This window comes from Nothobranchius furzeri, chromosome 9, assembly GCF_043380555.1.
Source record: "Nothobranchius furzeri strain GRZ-AD chromosome 9, NfurGRZ-RIMD1, whole genome shotgun sequence".
Classification (NCBI taxonomy): domain Eukaryota; kingdom Metazoa; phylum Chordata; class Actinopteri; order Cyprinodontiformes; family Nothobranchiidae; genus Nothobranchius; species Nothobranchius furzeri.
In genome coordinates this window covers 70,409,942-70,432,482 of record NC_091749.1, presented here as the reverse complement: position 1 = coordinate 70,432,482, position 22,541 = coordinate 70,409,942, and the positions used below count along the sequence as shown (strand labels likewise).

Below are 22,541 nucleotides of genomic sequence, written 5' to 3'. Positions count from 1 at the left end.
GGTGCTTCGGGCATGTCCTGCCGGCAGGAGGCCCCCGGGTCGACCCAGGACACGTTTGAGAGGTTACATCTCCAATCTGGTCCGGGAACGCCTTGGGGTCCTGCCGGAGGAGCTGGTGGAGGTGGCCGGGGAGAGGATGGTCTGGAGCTCCCTGGTTGGGATGCTGCCCCGGCGACCCGGACCCGGATAAGCGGAGGAAGACGAAGATGAAGGAATTAAATGAAATTCTTAAATATTTTTATTATTATTGGCACACAACAGCCAGCATGTTCGCCTCTTTTAAGACAAATAACTTGTTTTCAGTCAGTGAATCATTTTAAAGCCCAACAACAAAACCCGTCTGTATTCAGTGAGCGGGGTTTTTACCTGTGAAGGGGGAGGAGCTACAATCTGCTCACCTGATTTCTTAAAACTCTTTAGTTTTATTTAAAATATTTACAAATATTTTTACCTAGAAAAAACCCAAATCCAGCCTTTTTTTTACTTCAACTGTAAATCATAATTTAAAGTAAAAAAACAAATAATTGAGCGATGGCCGTCCTCATTTCTTCACCACCTTCTCCAGGTAACTGATGAATCTCCTCAGGTTGGTTTTGATGTTGTCCAGCACACACAGCTGCTGCGGGCCGCATTTACCTCGTCCTTCTTTACGGATCTAGGAAAAGGGAACAAAAGGTCGTTCATCAAACATCAACAAAAAGAACACAGAGCATTAATCTCTACCTTGGCCTTGAAGACGGGCTGAAGAGCCTTAAGAGCAGGAAGTAAACCGATGTTTCTAGCAGCTAGCTCCGCCTCCTCTCCATCCGCAAACACGTCAAACAACGCGTCGAGGGCTTCTCCGTTCACTACCAGGTCTGCATCCTTGGTGGCGACTTGAAGTAAAGCGTTTCCGATCATCTGGAGGGGGAGAGCGTGTTCTCAGAGGAGGAACAAACGCTGAGGAGGAGGAGCAGAGAGGAGCGATACCTGAAGGAAGTCCGCCGTGTTCTTCTCCTTGGCTAAAGTGCTGCCAGTGATGCCCAGAATGGAGACGGCGTTGACCCTGACGCTGATGACTTCACAGCGGGTGGCGGCTTCGCTCAGCCTCATCAGCTGCTGCGGGGTCATACACTAACACAAAAGTAAAACGCACTGAGTATAAACGGGACTTGATAGTCAGGTGATACAGGTGCGGCGTACCTGAGGGATGTTTTTGGAGGCAATCATCTGTAACAGCGACCTCATGGCGCTGATCACAGCCTCCAGAAACTCCACATCTTTGGGAATGTCTGAATCAGAGGAAAAATTATTTCATTTACGAGTTTTTTTGAGTTTAGTTTAAGATCAATTAGAAAACGAGGCGAGACCTTCGGCGCCGAAGACCAGCGAGGACAGGTGCTGCGCTGCTTCCTGCAGGGCCGTCGCTCCGCCCAGAGATTCTGCATCCATGGTGGAGAGGATGCTGTGGAGGCAGGTCAGCGCCCGCGACTGAACGCGCTGCATCCTAAACACCACCAGTCTTTATTAGAGGCTGTTCAAAGCGCAGCAGCTGCACAGGAGACTGATGCAGATAAATGCTGCCTTTTTTATTTTTATGCCTTTATTTAAACTAAACTGAGGCACAGAAATACATGCAAACTAAAATCCTCTCATAATTGTCTTTTAATAACTAGGAAATCAAACCCTGTGTGGGTTAATAATTATAAGATGACAGCGTGGCCTAGATCCGGGTCCTGTTGCTGATAATGAACTCATACGAACAATAAATTCACAATAAAGCAGTTTGTTTTTAATTAAAGAGCAAGTCACCCCCTACCAGAAACTAACTCCACTCCCACTTCATGTTTGAAAAAGGCAACAAATGCTGTTGCCTAGCAGACAGAGAGGGCGGAGCCGCTAACAAATAAACAGACACACAGGCTCACAACGACAATGTGACATCATATGGTACCAGCTAACATTCTAGGGTACCTCTTAGCCAATAGCGATGGCAGATTTATATTCTAATGATGACGGTGCAACACTGACAGTTTTACAGGGTATCTGCGGGTTTAAGGGAGCCAAATTTAAGACTAGCGCCTTCCAGAGTCCTGGAACCCCCCAAGGCGCTTTACAACAAAACCAGTCATTCATCCATTCACACACACATTCACACACTGGTGGGGATGAGCTACGATGTAGCCACAGCTGCCCTGGGGCGCACTGACAGAGGCGAGGCTGCCGAGCACTGGCGCTACCGGTCCCTCCGACCACCACCAGCAGGCAACGTGGGTTAAGTGTCTTGCCCAAAGACACAACGACAGCGACAGACTGAGCGGGGCTCGAACCTGCAACCTTCTGATTATGGGGCGAGCACTTAACTCCTGTGCCACCGTCGCCCCACTTTGACCAAATTTAAGCTACTTTAAAAAATTAAATTTAAGCTATAATTTCCAGCTATTGCCTGGAACCGGTGCTAACCACGTCGCGAACATGGGATTAGCCATCCAATTACCATTAAGCTTGCACTTCCCCATGGCGCACGCTCCCACTAGCTTAATTGGCTAATGTGCTCATTTAAAATAGCCCCTTTCACAACCAACTGAATGTGTACGGTTCCGCTTACGCCAACATCGTACACAAAAAAAGCTGAACGCTAACTAGAAATTCACAAAAATTTTATAGAAATAGAATCTTGTTTATTGGGTCTTTGGTCATTTAAAAGCTAATTTAAGACTTTTTAAGGACCCGCGGATACCCTGATTTTAGGTAGAATATTTAAATTTGAACTAAAATGCACTAAAGTGTTAAATTATTGACTGCATATGTTTACAGCACGATTAGACACTCATTTATATAGTTTTATCAGTAAAAAAAGTTGATTTGGGGGTGACTTGCTCTTTAAAATGTCCGTATTTTGGTTCACGTGTTCTTTTGACTTTCAGATTTTGGCTCGTACCTCCACAAGTTTGGACTTTGTTAGACAAAAATGTGTCGGCTGAAAATGGACGCTTTTTTTTTGGTTCCATGGTGACGTATTACCTCTTTGTCAGGCCTCTCCAGCAGGGATCCGGGTGACAAACACTCAGTGCTTCCTGTCTGGGGAAATTTGTCTTTTTGAGAACCTTGAATAAGGAGAAAAAATAAAAAAATCAGACACACGTTTCCAGGAAACGGTGAGGTTAGTGATTTTTATTCCGGGTATGTGGTGCCGAGGGCTGGGAGGGCTTCTGTTTGCCTTTTCTGGTATGCTGTGCTTGATCAAAGCTCCTTGAACCTCAGCTGACAGGCAGAGCGGAGACATCAGACTAGACAGTCCGTCACAGAGGGCGTCGGGCCCCGTGTCGCTCTCGTCGCTGCTCGACTCCTCCTCCCACTCGTCGTCAGAAGGGTCTTTTAATGACACAGATAGAGAAGTGTTCAGCTCGTTTCTGCGTACCCAAACAAACTCTGCTGGTGAGTTTTGTGCTGCAGCGGCTCTTTTGAAGTGACTAGCACATTTGTGGTGGCCGTGTGTGTCACAGGGAATGAAAGCTGATGGGGAGGAGCCCGGGGTCAACACTGCTGTCCGTGGCCCCCAACACTCACCGTCAGAGCAGCACATGTTGACAATGATCTCTAAGGACGTTTGCTGGGCCGTCAGCAAGGCCGTTGCCTCCCTCAGCTCCTCCTTACCCCTCTGGACGGACACACACACACACACACACACACACACACACACACACACACACACACACACACACACACACCACGGGAGTCAGAACCCTAATAAAACAATGACTTTGAGCACAATTATCGCACTCGTTTGTGTCGGCTCGACGTGCAAAAGCATTTTTCCTGCTGAAGCTCGTGTTTTTAAGGCGGGATCGTAATTTCAGCTCGAATCTCCTCGTCACAGCTGGATAACTAATTTATAACGGTGCAACACACAGCGTCGTTTAGAGGGGAACTTTCAAACGTCAACACGCTGCCGGGGACAGGTTCTGTCTCGCCGGGTCAAGTCTGGGGAACGTCAGCGCGGGCCACGCCTCAAACACAACAGCCTGACCGCGCGCCAGCCTGGCTTTGCGCTTCCCGGGTGACTCACAAATCGCCTTTTCACCTGAACGCTTTCAGAGTCCAGACGTGGACAACGCCCTCCTCACATAAACACGAGTCAGACTTCAGAATCCAAACCGAAGGAAATCCGAGTCCTGTTAGGGACGCTGTTACCAAAAACTCTGGTGCAGATATTTCTCCATGTTTGGAAACATATTTGCGCATCATAAACTGACAGGAAACGACTTTACATGTCCCTTTTTCTATTTCAGTGAGGGTAAAATGTGTAGAAAAAGTGGATTAAATCACCTCAACAAGGAATTTAAACGCTTACATTTGAACTCTGGAGGGAAAACTGGAGTTTTCTGATTAGTTTTACAGCATAAGGTCAGTTTACTGGACATGTACAGTGGGGCAAAAAAGTATTTAGTCAGCCACCGATTGTGCAAGTTCACAGAGGTCAGTAATTTTTCATCATAGGTACACTTCAACTGTGAGAGACAGAATGTGAAAAAAAAATCCATGAATTCACATGGCAGGATTTTTAAAGAATTTATTTGTAAATCAGGGTGGAAAATAAGTATTTGGTCAATAACAAAAATTCAACTCAATACTTTGTAACATAACCTTTGCTGGCAATAACAGAGGTCAAACGGTTACTATAGGTCTTTACCAGCTTTGCACACACAGTAGCTGGTATTTTGGCCCATTCCTCCATGCAGATCTTCTCGAGAGCAGTGATGTTTTGGGGCTGTCGCCGAGCAACACGGACTTTCAACTTCCTCCACAGATGTTCTATGGAGTTGAGGTCTGGAGACTGGCTAGGCCACTCCGGGACTTTCAAATGCTTCTTACGGAGCCACTCCTTTGTTGCCCGGGTGGTGTGTTTGGGATCATTGTCGTGTTGGAAGACCCAGCCACGTTTCATCTTCAAAGCTCTCACTGATGGAAGGAGGTTTTGGCTCAGAATCTCACGATACATGGCCCCATTCATTCTGTCCTCAACACGGATCAGTCGTCCTGTCCCCTTAGCAGAAAAACAGCCCCAAAGCATGATGTTCCCACCCCCATGCTTCACAGTAGGTATGGTGTTCTTGGGATGCAACTCAGTATTCTTCTTCCTCCAAACACGACGAGTTGAGTTTATACCAAAAAGTTCTACTTTGGTTTCATCTGACCACATGACATTCTCCCAATCCTCTGCTGTATCATCCATGGGCTCTCAGGCAAACTTCAGACGGGCCTGGACATGCACTGGCTTCAGCAGCGGAACACGTCTGGCACTGCAGGATTTGATTCCCTGCCGTTGTAGTGTGTTACTGATGGTGACCTTTGTTACTGTGGTCCCAGCTCTCTGCAGGTCATTCACCAGGTCTCCCCGTGTGGTTCTGGGATTCTTGCTCACCGTTCTCATGATCATTTTGACCCCACGGGATGAGATCTTGCGTGGAGCCCCAGATCGAGGGAGATTATCAGTGGTCTTGTATGTCTTCCATTTTCTGATAATTGCTCCCACAGTTGATTTTTTCACACCAAGCTGCTTGCCTATTGTAGATTCACTCTTCCCAGTCTGGTGCAGGTCTACAATTCTTTTCCTGGTGTCCTTCGAAAGCTCTTTGGTCTTGGCCATAGTGGAGTTTGGAGTCTGACTGTTTGAGGCTGTGGACAGGTGTCTTTTATACAGATAATGAGTTCAAACAGGTGCCATTAATACAGGTAACGAGTGGAGGACAGAAAAGCTTCTTAAAGAAGACGTTACAGGTCTGTGAGAGCCAGAGATTTTCCTTGTTTGAAGTGACCAAATACTTATTTTCCACCCTGATTTACTAATAAATTCTTTAAAAATCCTGTCATGTGAATTCATGGATTTTTTTTTCACATTCTGTCTCTCACAGTTGAAGTGTACCTATGATGTAAATTACTGACCTCTGTCATCATTTTAAGTGGGAGAACTTGCACAATCGGTGGCTGACTAAATACTTTTTTGCCCCACTGTAGAAGAATGACAGATTCAATCTGAGGCCAGTTTCTCTCCATAAAGAAAGAGACTTTAATGATCTACTCAAACCCTGAGGCAACGGATCAGATGAGTAAAACCAGGGGTAAATATCCGTAGCTGTTAAGTGTGAGAAGACTGGCGTGTGTTGGACTGGTTGTCATCGTCCCACTTACAGGAAGCAGGTCAGAGAAGTCAGTGTCGATCTTCACAGTTTTCCCATTCCCAGCCTTTTTCGGCCCTTCATTCTCCTCTTCATCCATCTCCTCCTCAGCGAGATCTCCTGCCACCTGTTCCTTCACATCTGGAACAGCATCTCTCCGATTGGCCTCCTCTGCCCGTCGGAGTTCTGGGATCAGCACGCCGGCATCCAGGTCCAGACACCGAGACAGGGTGGCCACCACGGCGTCGAGGGTCTGGGACTGACGGGCCGCAGGGATGCTGTTCTTCATGTTCCACAGAGTCCCTGAAAGCCGACGCGGGGGCAGCTGTGAGGCTCAGAGGTCATAAACTCATCAGTCCTGCTGAGAAAAGACCACCCGTACCTGCGGCCAACGCCCTAAGGAGAGCGCGCGCCATGTCCGGCTGAGTCGACAGCAGCACGTTCTCCAGGGCGCCGAGCACGGCGGCGTTGGCGCTCCGCAGCAGCTCCGGGTTGTCCTCCGTCACCGTGTGCAGACAGTGAGCTGGGAAACATCAGACACGGAAGTTTGACCCGTCTGACTCAGACGCCAAACCGAATGAAAACGTCTTCATTTAAAACATTTCATCCACGTTTACAGCCAACAGACGTTTGTGATGCACTGCAACAAATTTCCATGTCAGGTAGACAACACGAGTTACTAATTTCTGATTTAACATGAAATTTCTCCTTCAAATCTCCAGAAATTGACAGTTTTTCTACATTTTCAAGGCAAACTGCAGCACTATCAGACACTTTGCTCACCTTCTGTTCTTTTAACTAGAAGGGAGCAAAAACAGAAAAGCCGACTCGGGTAAAATCCCGGTACCTCAAACAACCCCACGTTCACGCTGCCCCTCTGAGCCAAACGCACTCCCGGGATTCAGAAGTAACTCCTCCACATCACCCCGCTTCTCCTCCAGCATCACTGGCTGCCAGTCAACTTCAGGGTTCATTTCAAGATCCTGGTTCTGGTCTATAGGGCCTTACATGGACAAGCACCACCTTACATTGGTGATCTTCTTAGTCCCTACACCCCCAGCAGGTCCCTGAGGTCCAGTGATCAAAGCCTACTGGTTGTGCAGCACCAGGCTAAAGGTCAAAGGTGACAGATCATCTGCTGCTGTGGCCCCCAGACTCTGGAACTCTCTCCCCCTGAGCCTGAGATCAGTGGACTCAGTGGTCTCCTTTAAAAAGCAGCTGAAGACTCACCTGTTCAAGCTGGCTTTTGTATGACCTTCTTCACCTGTCTCTCTTTATTCTGCTCTCCCCACCTATTCCACCTTCCTCAGGTTCCACTGACTTCCCTCTTTCCTGTTCACTCTCTCTCTCTCTTAACATTTTTTAATCACAATTGCCTATTTTTGCTCATTTTAAATATATTTTCTAAATGCTTTTTAATATTTTTACATTTTTTGTTTTTGTGAAGCGCCTCGTGATTTTTATCTTGAGAGGCGCTATAGAAATGATATTTTCTTCTTCTTCTCCTAGCTAGCTGGAAATGAAGCGGGGCTCAGGTGGACACACACCGTTCTGTTAAGCTTGGTTTATGCTTGACGCATTCTTTCCGCTTGGTGATGCGGTTCGCGGATGGAACGCCCTTCACAACTTGCAGCGTTTATGGTTCACGCGGCTTGTCTCTGCGGTGAGCCAATATTCTCCCAAACTGTAGGGGGCAGCATGGAGCTCTACGGCATGCATCCAACACTACACCATAGTAGAAGTAGAAATTACTGCTGTTTACAACATGGCATTCCAGCATTTTTTAACAGCGTCCTCGTCTTTTCCGACAGTGCGAGCTATTTCTCTCCAAGAATTATTAACAACATGTTGATCACGGTGATCTCTGAGAGCTGAATCATACAAATGTCTGTATTTACCAACCTCTGCCATACTAGTTCTTGCCGGTCCACCATGTTTTTCCGCATCCGACCGTCCGCGTGGTTAGAAAATTTCCTAGGTGCGCGGTGCGGAAATTTTGGGCCGTGAGGAGGCGCGGTGGAGGGGTGTGGTTGTTAAAATGACGCAACTTTTCCGCGCGGAGCCGTGCGGACCTCGCGGACGCGTCAAGCATAAACCAACCTTTAGCCCCACCCCCAGACATTCTGACCAATCTGAAGATTCTTACATGGTTTGTTTGATTTTTACCTTTCTGTGTGTGAAAACGACTCAAATAACAGGAAAACAGAAGTATTAATGAGATGAATATAATAAAAATCTGTGTTGATGTAAAAAACATCTGCAGCCCAGTGAGATGCAGATGTTTAGCGTTTAAATCAACCAACATCCTCCTGATTTTTTATCTGGACAAGAACAACAAGAGATGATTTCTGTTACGTTTACATCTTTTAGATTCAATAAAGGAATGTTAATTTTCCCAGAGAAAAAGCCTTCAACATGATGAAAGTCTGGAGTTTTTCATGCCGTCTTTTTTTTGGAGAGCCAGCCTCAGTTGTCGTGGTCACGTCTGATCTGGTTGGTAAAATCCAGACATGCAAGTTTGTTTCTACGCTCAGCGCGAGAACTAAATGATCCTGCAGCAAAGTTAATGGTTATTCAGAGTCTGTCCTGTTTGGAAATCCCAGTACCTGGAAAACAATCTGGAAACGACCCAGTGGAATGAGGACGGGCTCACAGACACGCCCCTTTTTCCTGCTACGGTCCAGCAAATGGGCTGAAGTGGAACAAAGGTGAACAAAAGCAGAGCTAACACAAGAGATGCTGCAGGATCACGTCAGTGTCGACCCAAACGAGGTGACGTCTGATGACATGCGTTCTCCTCAGAACACAGAAGGAAAAATGACACAAAACTGCGATTTTTCTCCTACCAGCTGAGATGGCCAGCTCCACGTTGTGAGGATGTCTCTCCAGACACTGGACAACCACGTCAAAAAGACCCGACTTGTTGAACAAAGACAGCGCCTGGCTGCTGCTCTCACTGGGAGGAAAACATTCATATCAAACATGATTTAGTGGTTAATTATAGAAACAATGTGTGGGTGTAAGTAACAGCTGCGTCTGTCAGAGAAATACTTTTGAAACGAGAACTTATCAGAAACACGTTTATGGGCTTAAAGAGCAAGTCACCCCCAAATCAACTTTATTTTCCTGATAAACTATATAAATGTGTGTCTAATCGTGCTGCAGACACGTGTAGTCAATAGTTTTGCACTTTACTGCATTTTAGTTAAAATTTAAATTTTCTGCCTAAAACTATCAGTGTTGTGCCGTCGTCAGGTAAAAACTCTGCACTGCATTTGAACTTAAATCTGCTATTGCTATTGGCTAAGAGGTACCCTAGAACGTTAGCTGGTACCATATGATGCCACAATGTCATTGTGAGCCTGTGTGTGTGTTTGTTAGCGGTTCTGCCCTCTCGGTCTGCTAGGCAACAGCATTTGTTGCATTTTTCCAAACAGGAAATGGGAGTGGAGTAATACTCTGGTAGGGGGTGACTTGCTCTTTAATCATACAGAAAAGTAAAGATAACTTGTTTGATTTCAAATTAGAAAATGCAACCCTTTCTGGAACCTTAGCAGGAGTGGACCCTCATGACATCACCATAAAGAGTTTTAGTGTAAAATTAGTGTACTAATTCCCGGTACCTAGGAATCGATACCGGTACTTAACGGTGCCAATTTTCAATACTTTTGAGTGTTTAATATTTTAATTCTCTTTTATAATTAAATATATATTTTTCTCAATATATAACCATATTTGATAAATATCACAATAAATAACATACAACTGTTTGTATTTTAACATCGTCCTTGTAGTTTTATAAGCTGATGATTAAACTGAAGCAAACATCTTTACTGTGAACTAAATTTACTGTGTATCTTCATTCCTTTTGCCGTCTTTTTTAATTTGATTTTTCCTACTGGGAAGTTAGAATTTCCGAGGAGAAAGCGAACACACCATTAGCTGATAACAACGGTGGCAATGGAAGCTAACATATCAAGCTAACGTTATCTTAAACAGTTTATTTAGCTGCTGGAGCAGATTAAAACGATGATGCCTCACACTTAGATCGTTGTCACTGGTTTCATCTTCACCCAATCACCCGTCGCATTTAGTAAAGTGAAGCCAAACTTTAGAGCAAGTTCATGTTCTTCCAGTCGGAAATTCGGAGTTCCGAGGAGAAAGCGAACGCACCATTAGCGAAACGGAAGCTAACAAATCAAGCTAACGTTATCTTAAACATTTTATTTACCTACCGGAGCAGATTAAGATGAGGATGTCTCACTTAGATCGTTGTCGCTGGTTTCATCATCACCCAGTTACCCATCACATTTAGTGAAGTGAAGCCAAACTTAAGAGCGCGTTCCCTTTCTTCTAGTCAGAATTTCGGATTTCCGAGGAGAAAGTGAACGCACCATTAGCTGAACGGAAGCTAACATATCAAGCTAAGGCTATCTTAAACATTTTATTTACCTACTGGAGCAGATTAAGATGATGATGCCTCACTTAGATCATTGACACTGGTTTCATCATCGCCCAGTTACCCATCACATTTAGTGAAGTGGACCCAAGCTTTAGCGTGCGTTCTTTCTACCATGCTGCTCTGCTTACAACTCGCTCGCAGCGACCGACGACATAACGCTCTTGCGCATGCGCAGATGTCTAGGCAAGTTCTCGTTATGAAGGACGGGTACCGAAACGAGGCGCCGTTTCAAATGACGTGAATCAGTGCTCAGTCAGAACTATGGAATTCGGTCGGTACCTTAAAAAGTACCGAATTCGGTATCCATCGCTAATGTTAAATGGCCTGTATTTGATATAGCGCCTTCTAGATTCCTGGAACCCCCAAGGAATTCACCCATTCACACACACATTCACACACTGGTGGTGATGAGCTACGAGGTAGCCACAGCTGCCCTGGGGCGCACTGACAGAGGCGAGGCTGCCGAGCACAGGCGCCACCGGTCCCTCTGACCACCACCAGCAGGCGATGTGGGTTAAGTCTCTTGCCCAAGGACACAACGACAGCGACAGACTGAGCGGGGCTCGAACCTGCAACCTTCCGATTACAGGGCGAGCACCTAACTCCAGTGCCACCGTCGCCCCACTAAAAAGAAAGGGAACAAACGACGGCCCTGTTTACCAGATATTAAAGCCAAAGCTGACGCACACCACCTGTGCATTCTTGCACTGCAGCAGAGGTCCACAAATGGCCCGCAGGCCACAGTTTGGTGTCCCTCGCTCTACGATATTTCTGTATAAAGGTTATGCACCAAGACAGGTCCAAATATAAGTACTTACAGACATCTACTACTATATTTGATGATGCCACCCCACCAGAATTTCATTTGATCAATCGTGTTAGCTTTAATTCTAGCGGGAATCTAAACGAACTGCCCGGATTTTCTAGGTTGCTTTGGGATCTGTTTGATCTTTACTTAAAGGAAGTGAAGACTTGGCGGCCTTCAGACCTTACCACAGATTCCAGAGGAGGTTCACCGCTTCGTGGGCCACATTCTCCACAGGATTGTTCTGGTCGGTCATCGTCACAACGGCGTTGTCGAAACCAGCACAACACTGAGAAAAACAAGCATCTCCAGTTGTCCGTTATAAGAAAAGAGGGCAGATTTCACTACAAAAACACTTAAATCTTTTATGCCGCCAGGTCTTAACAAAAGGTCAGCGGCGAGTTAGAATTTCACACCGAGTCTATTTCTCCCCCAGCGTGCACGCAGCACTTTTTCATCGAGTCACCGCGGGTGAAGCCTTGGAGCGGCGTCTAATTGCGGGAGATATTTCGGCCTGCTGATGAGGAGGAACTGAAGTGGTGGAGTGAGCTAAAAGCAGCGGCGGAGTCTCACCTCTCTAAGCAGTGCTGTCAGAGGAGTCATCACGTCGTGCTTCACCATGTCCTCGCACACCTCCTGACCTCCACACGCACTCAGATTCCTGCCAGTGAGAAACAGACCCAGACGCACACTCATCATCATCAGTCGCATGGAGGAGACTCGCCATGTTTGTGAGGAGCTGAAACCAACACTAGGAGCAACGTTTCCGTGGTATAAACGGAGGTTTAGAAGGAGTGCTGGGAGAGAAGAGGGTTGGGAGATGATCAGTGATGTAAAAGAGCTCGATATGGTGCAAGAGTCGCTTTAATCATCTAAATTTAATTCTAATTTAATCATCTGTGCCCCAGACAAGCTGGTTCCCAAAGTCAGAGACTCTCTTGGTCAGCTTGCTTCTCACACCAAACCCCCTGTCAGGAATCTACGTGTGACCTTTGACCCAGCTCTCACCCTGGATTCTCATGTCAGTTCTCTTGTTCGCTCTTCCTTCTTCCATCTCAGGAACGTTGCTAAGCTGAGTCCCATTCTGTCTCGCTCTGAACTTGAGACAGTTCTCCACACCTTCATCTCCTCACGCTTAGACTACTGTAACTCTCTTTTCACGTGTCTGAGCAGAACCTCCCTGAACCGTCTACAGGTGGTTCAGAACGCCTGTGCTCGGCTTCTGACCAAGTCCTCCAAACACACCCACATCACCCCGCTTCTCCTCCAGCTTCACTGGCTGCCAGTCAACTTCAGGGTTCATTTCAAGATCCTGGTTCTGGTCTATAGGGCCTTACATGGACAAGCACCATCTTACATTGGTGATCTTCTTAGTCCCTACACCCCCAGCAGGTCCCTGAGGTCCAGTGATCAAAGCTTACTGGTTGTGCAGCACCAGGCTAAAGGTCAAAGGTGACAAATCATTTGCTGCTGTGGCCCCCAGACTCTGGACCTCTCTCCCCCTGAGCCTGAGATCAGTGGACTCAGTGGTCTCCTTTAAAAAGCAGCTGAAGACTCACTTGTTCAAGCTGGCTTTTGTATGACCTTCTTCACCTCTCTCTCTTTATTCTGCTCTCCCACCTATTCCACCTTCCTCAGGATCCACTGATTTCCCTCTTTCCTATTCACTCTCTCTCTTTCTTAACATTTTTTTAATCACAATTGCCTATTTTTGCTCATTTTAATATATTTTTTAACATTTTCTAAATGTTTTTTTATACTTTTACATTTTTTGTTTTTGTGAAGCGCCTCGTGATTTTTATCTTGAGAGGCGCTATAGAAATGATACTTTCTTCTTCTTCTTCTAAATCCAAACACTTATCACGATATAGCCTGACTTTCAGAAGAATGGCGCCCTCTTCTGGGCTACTTCCAAAAATTCTGTACAAATCTCAGTACTGTGCACAAGCCTGCATAAAGTCTTTATAATTTCATGTTAAATACAAAAACTAAACAAGTAAAGACAATAAAGACAATGCAGCTTTATTTATAGCACATATTTAATCCACAGAGGCAACTCAATGTGCTTTCCAGTTAGCAAGAACTTTAAAATCAAAGTGACAGCACAATTAAAATATTACACACCAATCAATTTAGATTTTTAAATTAAAAAGAAAAAAGACAAAGTTTAAGCGTGAGCAGTTACAGTGCAGAAGGTGCAGCATAAGAACATTGGTAACACCTTAGTTTAGGGAACACAAATTAACCATTAATTAGCTGCCAATTAATATGCATATTAGTGGACTACTAAGTCTGAACTAGTCATTATTAAGCACTTATTAAGAGCTTATGCTGTAATTTTAACATTAACAGGCCATAAATTAAGAGTTTTATCATAATAAGCCATTCATAATGATTTGTAGCTGATTAACGCACATGCTAATTAGCTCAAATCAATATGCGGCTTTTTACGAAGTAATTCAGGGGGAACATATTCTTGCCTTTGGGTGGTTAATTAATACTAAACTACTAGTAATTAGGTATGAACAACATCTGACTTTAGAAGGGGGAACATGTTCTAGCTTACAGGTGGTTAATTGTTTGTTGTTTAGGCTCTATTAACATGTGGAGTTTGGTGTTTATTTACATACCAGAACATAATATTTTTGGTTATTAATGCAGAATAATAATTTGCCTTGAATTACTTCTTAAACAGCCACGTATTGATTTGAGCTAATTAGCATGTGAGTTATCAGCAACAAACTAGGGATACAACAATACCACTTTTTTTCCAAACCGATACAATACCGATACTTGGATCTGAGAACTCGCCGATACCGATTACCAATACCGATACTTCTGCCACACAAACAATGCAATGATTTGGAATACAGATTTTATTTTCTTCTCTGCTTTCAACAGGAAAAGACTGTGAGGTAGATAAAAAAGTAAAATATCAGTTAACTTTTACCGATACCGACACTGGTATTGGTATCGGCACCGATACCAGTATCGTATCAGTGCATCCCTACAACAAACTGTTTACTTTCAGTTAACAAACCATTATGAATGGCTTATTTTTGATCAAACTCTTATATTATGGCCTGTTAAGAAGAAGAAGAAAGTATCATTTCTATAGCGCCTCTCAAGATGAAAATCACGAGGCGCTTCACAAAGACAAAAAATGTAAAAATAAAAAAAAGCATTTAGAAAATGTTTAAAAATCTATTTAAAATGAGCAAAAATAGGCAACTGTGATAAAAAAATGTTAAGAAAGAGAGAGAGTGAACAGGAAAGAGGGAAATCAGTGGATCCTGAGGAAGGTGGAATATGTGGGAGAGCAGAATAAAGAGAGAGAGGTGAAGAAGGTCATACAATGACCAATTCCAACCTTAATGTTGGAATTACAGCATTGGTAATAAGCATCTAATGATAGTTTCATAACGACTAATTCAGACTTAGTCCACTAATAAGCATTTGAATTGGCAACAAATTAATGGTTAATTTGTGTTGCCTTAAGTGTAACCAAACATTCATTCACAGGCTGATGAAAACATGAAGGTTTTCAGTTTTGATGTAAAAGTTGCTAAAGTTGGAGCACATTTGAGGTCATGAGGAAGCTGATTCCATCTGTGAGCAGCACAGCAGCTAAAAGCAGCTTCACCCTGTATGGTTCTGACACGGTTCTACCAGCTGACCCAGAGCCCTGCTGGGCGTAGATACAGGAAGGAGATCTGACACGTATGCTGGCCCCATGCCGTTGAGTGACTTATGAACTAGTAGAAGCACTTTGAAATGGATTCTGTAGTTTACTGGTAACCAGTGGTTTAAGAACAGGAGTGATGTGTTCGGTTCTCTTGGTCCTTGTTCAGACTCTAGCAGCAGCGTTCTGAATTGGAACTTTGGCTGAGATTCATGCATTGGCACAAAAGATGGATGCGATCAAGGAGCGAGTGAACGGATCAGCGCGGATTGGGATAGATTAATTTACGCCATTATTGGATTTTGTGAGGTTGAGGACCAGCGGAACTTTAAGTCTCAGAAGAAATTATCTCTGTCTGGCCCCAAAACAATTTCTTATCTGAATCTGGTGCCCTTGAGCCTGTGAGGCTGAAATGAATACCCCCCAAAGAAATGTGAAATGCTGTCGTCGCCATGGCAACTGTCTCCCTATCCCAGCCTGGGTGGGACTGCGAGCTGTGAAGCCCACTGAATCGTTTCCAGGAGTCACTGTGCCCTCTAAACCCAACGACCTCCTCCCCCGTCCAAACGGAGGTGATGAGCGCTGCTTATCGCGGCTGCATGCACTCATGTGTGGAGAGTCCCCAACCCTACCGCCCCACCTAGTGGACACTTATGTTCTGTAATGTCTGAAGTCTGTTGCATTTCTGTCTGAGGTGTTTTTTGCATTGCAAAGCTGCCCTCCCTATGGAGGGTAACTCTGAAGTGCCTTTTTTCCCTCCACCTGAACCAATCCTCATGTAACCCTCTGATCACTATTAAGGTAGCGTGACTCGGGTTGCGAATCACCACAGTCACCAATTCTTGTCATGTGTCTTTGCCTATGTATGTATGTCTGATCTCTGAATTGTGTGTACTGAAACTCTAATTTCCCTCTGGGATTAATAAAGTATCTTTGAATTTGAATTTGAATTGAATTGAATAAGCTGCAGTTTCTTCACAGCTTTTTCGGAAGACCAGTCAAAAAACTGTTGCAATAGTCCAGCCGGCTGGAGATGAACGCATGAATGAGTTTCTCTAGATCTTGTCTGGACATGAGGCCTCTGAGTCCTGCTATTTTATAAAGATTATTGTTCTTTGTGCAGCGCTTTGGTCAGCCTACATGCTGTGTTTAACTGCGCTATATAAATAAAACGGTGTGGTATGATAAAAGGCTGATTTAGGTATAGCCTCGTGACCAGTGAAGCTCAGATCCAAATCAACTAAGCCAAAAAGATTTCCAACCTGGGTCTTTGTCTTTCTTCCTGTGGAGACGAGCAGAGCCGTGTCCAGGACTTTTAAAATGGGGTGACCCATGTGGGGCACTTGTTTATGCATGGGTAGCACCAATGGTTATGCTTATTTATTTATTTTACACAAATCGTTTATTTATTTATTTACTTTCTAGTGAATTTTGGAGTTTCACATTGAACAATCACCATTTTTTTCTATTCATCTTCTAGTTTTGTGGCGGTTAGCAAGTCACTTCTTGTTGCATTATTGCCACCAACTGGCGTTGAGTGGGACTCTAAATACTATTTATATGAATATGAAAAAATAATAAATATTATTAATACTACAAAAATGTTCTGTAGGCCTGGGCTAGAAGACAATGTTAAAGGTGCATGCTACCACACACTATTTTTGGAGTTTACAACTCAAGCCTTTTGTCGACAATGTAAAGACAATTTAAACTGGAACTTAGTAGGGTGGCACCTGGGGTGGCCAATCAGATTCTAAGGGTCGCATGTGCTACACCAGGCCACTCCCTGGACACGCCCCTGGAGACTAATTGAGCACACAGCTTAAAAACTACTGATTCTTTACCTGAGCGCCCCGGCGGCCGTCTCTCTAACAGCCAAGCTGCCATCCAGCAGCAAGGGACCAAGACGCTTCACAGCCCCCCTCTGGAGAAAACCGGGAATGGTCTGGCTCTGCTGCACCACCCTGGAAATGCTGGCACAGGCGAACTCTCGCACATCTGCACTGGGACTCTGCAACTGAAAAGTAAACAAAACAACTCAGAGACACAAAAACTACTAAAATAATGCAGTGGCTGCTTTCCCTATGAGCTGTTTTTGTTGCACAAGGTAAAATTACGGTTGCATTTTGTGTTTCTCATTAAAAACTGTTACTGGTTGTGTACTTTGTTAAGACACACAACGATCCCTCAAGGACATGTACCAGGTTCTTTATTCTTTCTTTGCTTAAACATATGTGTGTCCGAACCAACTTGTGTGTCTGCCGATGACACAACAGCAGCAAGACTCGTCAGAAAACTGGAGGAAACGTCTTACAGATGAGCACTGAGGATCTCTTTGATCAGCTGGAGATGCACTTTCTGGAAGGGCATGTGAAATCCCCCCGTCTGGAAGATGCAATCACTTCTTTCCACTGCAAATAAACTGCTGCTGAACTCTCAGTAGCGTTTACAACATGTTTGATGCTATTCTCATATCATTTGTACATTTATGTTATATGCAGTATAATTACTTTCTATTAGGGATGATTGATATTATCGGTCTGCCAGTAATATCGACCGATATCAAGCTTAAAATTTAATATCTGAAATTTTCGGGATCGGTTTTCGGTCTTTTATTGACTTAATTCTTACAAACCATACCCCTGGTCCTCAGGGTTGCACTTTTAAACACCAGTTTCCCTACTGCTGAAAGAAAGAAAGAAAGAAAGAAAGAAAGAAAGAAAGAAAGAAAGAAAGAAAGAAAGAAAGAAAGAAAGAAAGAAAGAAAGAAAGAAAGAAAGAGAGAAAGATTTTCTATAGCGCCTCTCATGATAAAAAATCACGAGGCGCTTCACAAAAACAAAAAATTGAAAATATATAAAAGAATTTAGAAAAAACATGTTTAAACTAAGCAAAAATAGACTATTGTGATTACAAATGCAAAGAAAGAGAGAGTAAGAATAGGAAAGAGGGAAATCAGTGGATCCTGGGAAAGGCGGAATAGGTAGGGAGAGCAGAATAAGGAGAGGGTGATGAAGGTCGCACCCTAACCAGCTTGAACAGGTGAGTTTTCAACATTCTCCCTCTCCTGATAATAACACTTTACTCTCTTTGACGCTGGATGTGTTACTACTAGTTTACCCGTTTAATTATAGATCCACTAGGATAAATACAATAAAGTTTATCTCTCACCAAATAGAATATTTACTAAGACATCACAATGTAACCATAGAAACATTACTTGGTGTGTGTGTGTGTTAAAAGAAAGTTTTCCTCTCCACTGTCGCTACATGCTTGCTTAGTATGAGGACTGCTGTAAAGACTGACACTAGTCAGTGACTTGATGCAACCTGCTGGGTTCCTTATATAGAAAACTTTTTTCTCATTGGCTTAATGAACTGACCTGTATTGGAATGTTTACTGTGTGAAGTTCCTTGAGACGACTCTTGTCGTGATTTGGCGCTTTATAAATAAAATTGAAATGAACTGAATTGAATTTTTGAAGGAGACCACTGCGTCCAGAGTCATTTGATGGATTAAATGAATGGGTGATTAACAGGCATCTGCAGCACTTGATGTCCTCCTGAGGAGGCAGTGTCAAGCAGGTGTGCTGACGCAGAGCCATGGAAAACATGTAGGATAGTGTGCCTTGAGGACCAGGGTTGGGAAACACTGACATACACATATAATAAATCAGACTAGCTGACTAGTGACTCTCCGAGACATGCTAATGGCTAGCCTCTCAGATGCTAATGACAGCCTATCCATGCTTAAGGTCCGTCAAGGGGGTAGGAAATCCAGCTAGGCACACTAATGGCTAGCCTCTCCGATGCTAACGCCAGCCTATCCATGCTAATGGTCCGTCGAGGAGGTAGGAAATCCAGCTAGTGACCAGCCTAGGCATGCTAATGGCTAGCCTCTCCAATGCTAACACCAGCCTCGTGATTTTTATCTTGAGAGGCGCTATAGAAATGATATTTTCTTCTTCTTCTGTCCAGGCTAACGCTAGCCTATCCATGCTAATAGACAGCAGAGGGAGTGTGTAAACCAGTCAATGACCAGCCGAGGGCCGCTAGTCCCTAGCATATCTAGTAATAACGCCGTAAAGGTGCCATTTCTCAGTAAGCAGCGCCAGCCTCTCAGTTACCGGCACCAGCTTATAATTAATAAGATCAGTAGTTTGCTTCAGAATTTATATAGCCTCCTGCTGCTGGGCAGCAGTCTTAATTTTGGCCCCCATACCGAGCGATAGCTTTTGCGATCAAAACAAGAACAAAACTCCTCCAGCATTCCTTCAACTAGTTCATGCCCAGTTCAGTTATAAGAAGAAGTAGCACATCTAGCGGGGGCTCATAGAGAGCGGTATGTTAACTAGCTTACCAACGTTAGCTTATGTTCTCTCTGCAGCTGTTCAGTGATGTAAACATGTTGCTGACTTTGTCTAAATTCGCCCCTCTGTATTCATAACACAGCAGACATCCCAGATGTAAAACAGCTTTCATCCTCTCAGCGGTAAGAGTGTATAACTCCTCAGGTTAAGGTTTACTGGCATTATCCTGGTACACAATAACACCAATGCAACATTCATTATGTGTTCAATACTGGTGCAATACCGGATTTACATTGCATGCTTGTGTCTCTTGCAGCATGCTGCATAGTGCTGGTCCAACACTATGGGCCCCATGTCTGTGTTCACCTTGGGCCCCCAAATTGCTAAATCCGCCTCTGGTATTGGAGCAAAGTTTTTTCTTTTTTACTCAAGGTTTTTAGGGGTCGAAGGTTGCAATACTAGACTACTGCCTATGTGTATAAATACATGTACCACTGATATGACTTTTCTTCCAATTATTCTCTTAAGTGTTGGTGCTGCTGTAACAAGTGAACTTCCCCACTGTAGGATCAATAAAGTCTATTCTATCGGAAATTAAGTGCAGACAATATCGGCATAATGGTTAAAAAAAGCCAATATTGACCGTCTCTACTTTATTTACAGTAACATTTGTTTTTCCATTTTTCATTTATTAAACTATGAAAGTGAGTGTGCAATGGTACTTTTTGCTCCTATTCTGGAAATTGAAAATATTTAAGTTTTTTGTGTTATTTACTAGTTTTACTTTAATCCATCTCCAGACTGTTTAATTGACGTATTATCTGGCCCTGCAGCTCTGATTAAACATGGTTTTACATCACTGCCCAAATCTAAACCAAGCACTTTATTATTTAAATTTCCCAGCAGGTGACAGGGATGATACAAAAATAAAACATTTACATTAATTTCACTTCATTAATCCAATAAAGTCTTAATTGTGACCTATTTAACTGCACGGTGAAGCATTTTAGTAACAAGGTAAGCACTTTCAAAACCAAACTAAGCTGGCTAGAAAAATCGAGCACGAGTTAACTGAAGGAACTAAACTCCCAGCTGTCTGCATTTGCTCATCCAGACACAGGTGTAGGACAGGTGTTCGTGTGAATTAGCTCGCGCCAGCTTCACTAACGCACGCGAACACAACTCTGTGGGTTTAAAGTTCCTACTTTCTCCAGCAGCTCTGCAGCTGGACAGTCGTCTTCATCGTGGTCTTCCTCGGCCGGGTCCTCCTCTTTAACTGCGTTCACCGGCAAACCGACCGAGTTGAACTGCGGACGTTTAAATTTAGTGGTTTTGCTTTTACCCATTTCGGCCCGTTTCTACGGGTTCGTGTAAACAGGATGTCTGTTGCTGAGCGCTGGGCTAGGGCGAAAGTTTAGCGAAAACACCGACGACTCGACTCAGGCGGAAGCCATGTGGAAGGTCCTCTCTCCTGCCGTAAAGCGATTGCTGCTGGCGGAAAGCAGTGACGTTGTCGCAAAAACAGATAAGAGACGTTTTGTTCAAGTGTGGCAAACTCCTCAAAAGTAAAATCATTATTTATGTGGAAGTTTTTGATAGTTTTTTCTTTCTATTTGCACATTTTGATGATTGTGTTTTTTCTTTTCTTTTTACGTTTTATTTTACTTTTGATGTCATGTATTTATTTACCTCAAAACCTGGATGGCTGGGAGCTTTCTTCAGCTGAATGAAGATAAGACTGAGATCCTCATCTGTGCCCCAGACAAGCTGGTTCCCAAAGTCAGAGACTCTCTTGGTCAGCTTGCTTCCCACACCAAACCTTCTGTCAGGAATCTTGGCGTGACCTTTGACCCAGCTCTCATCCTGGATTCCCATGTCAGTTCTCTTGTTCGCTCTTCCTTCTTCCATCTCAGGAACATTGCTAAGCTGAGTCCCATTCTGTCCCGCTCTGAACTTGAGACAGTTCTCCACTCCTTCATCTCCTCACGCTTAGACTACTGTAACTCTCTTTTCACGTGTCTGAGCAGAACCTCCCTGAACCGTCTACAGGTGGTTCAGAAGGCCTGTGCTCGGCTTCTGACCAAGTCCTCCAAACACACCCACATCACCCCGCTTCTCCTCCAGCTTCACTGGCTGCCAGTCAACTTCAGGGTTCATTTCTAGATCCTGGTTCTGGTCTATAGGGCCTTACATGGACAAGCACCATCTTACATTGGTGATCTTCTTAGTCCCTACACCCCCAGCAGGTCCCTGAGGTCCAGTGATCAAAGCCTACTGGTTGTGCAGCACCAGGCTAAAGACCAAAGGTGACAGATCATTTGCTGCTGTGGCCCCCAGACTCTGGACCTCTCTCCCCCTGAGCCTGAGATCAGTGGACTCAGTGGTCTCCTTTAAAAAGCAGCTGAAGACTTGCCTCTTCAAGTTGGCTTTTGTATGACCTTCTTCACCACACTCTCTTTATTCTGCTCTCCCCACCTATTCCACCTTCCTCAGGATCCACTGGTTTCCCTCTTTCCTGTTCACTCTCTCTCTTTCTTTACATTTTTTAATCACAATTGACTATTTTTGCTCATTTTAAATATATTTTCTAAATGCTTTTTAATATTTTTACATTTTTTGTTTTTGTGATTTTTATCTTGAGAGACGCTATAGAAATGATATCTTCTTCTTTACAGAACTCATGAAATTACACAATTATGATTTCACAGAAGGAGCACCCAGTGTTAGCTTCTTAACGGGCCTGTGTGATACAAAAACCTATGGCATCAACAACACCTCTACTCCCCCAGAACCACACGTCTCAGTCACCTGTTGGACAGAGACTAAATCACAAATGGGTAAAAATCGAACATCAAAAGTGTAAAAGCCAGGAGATCAATATGGTGTTAAGTCATCATCCTGTGGGATCAGCCATTAATGATGCTTTTGAATACTGTTACGCTCCAGGCTGTCTAGGGGTCCTGGGGTAACAATGAGAACGCATGTTCTTGTGGTAAAAGTAACAAAACAACATTTATTTAAATAAATATAAACTCAAAACACAGATTAACAAGACACATCAGCAGCAACACAAAACGAGTAACAACTAAACTCTCATATTAACCAAATTAATACAAAAAACCACG

The 22,541-nt window shown here is 44.0% G+C and overlaps 1 protein-coding gene across 1 annotated transcript; it reads right to left on the bottom strand.

Moving 5' to 3' along the window:
* Window positions 1-220: 220 nt before the first annotated feature.
* Window positions 221-20,894, bottom strand: heatr3 (HEAT repeat containing 3). The gene is made up of 15 exons (XM_015954066.3): window positions 20,622-20,894; window positions 16,952-17,124; window positions 11,999-12,086; window positions 11,614-11,714; window positions 9,005-9,114; window positions 6,541-6,681; window positions 6,172-6,461; window positions 3,550-3,640; window positions 3,200-3,354; window positions 3,004-3,086; window positions 1,350-1,486; window positions 1,183-1,271; window positions 970-1,113; window positions 724-900; window positions 221-655 (listed from the first exon to the last, which is right to left on the bottom strand). Exons 1-15 carry the CDS (start codon window positions 20,760-20,762, stop codon window positions 542-544), a joined length of 2,034 nt encoding a protein of 677 aa, XP_015809552.1. The 5' UTR covers window positions 20,763-20,894; the 3' UTR covers window positions 221-541.
* Between the last annotated feature and the right edge of the window lie 1,647 nt (window positions 20,895-22,541).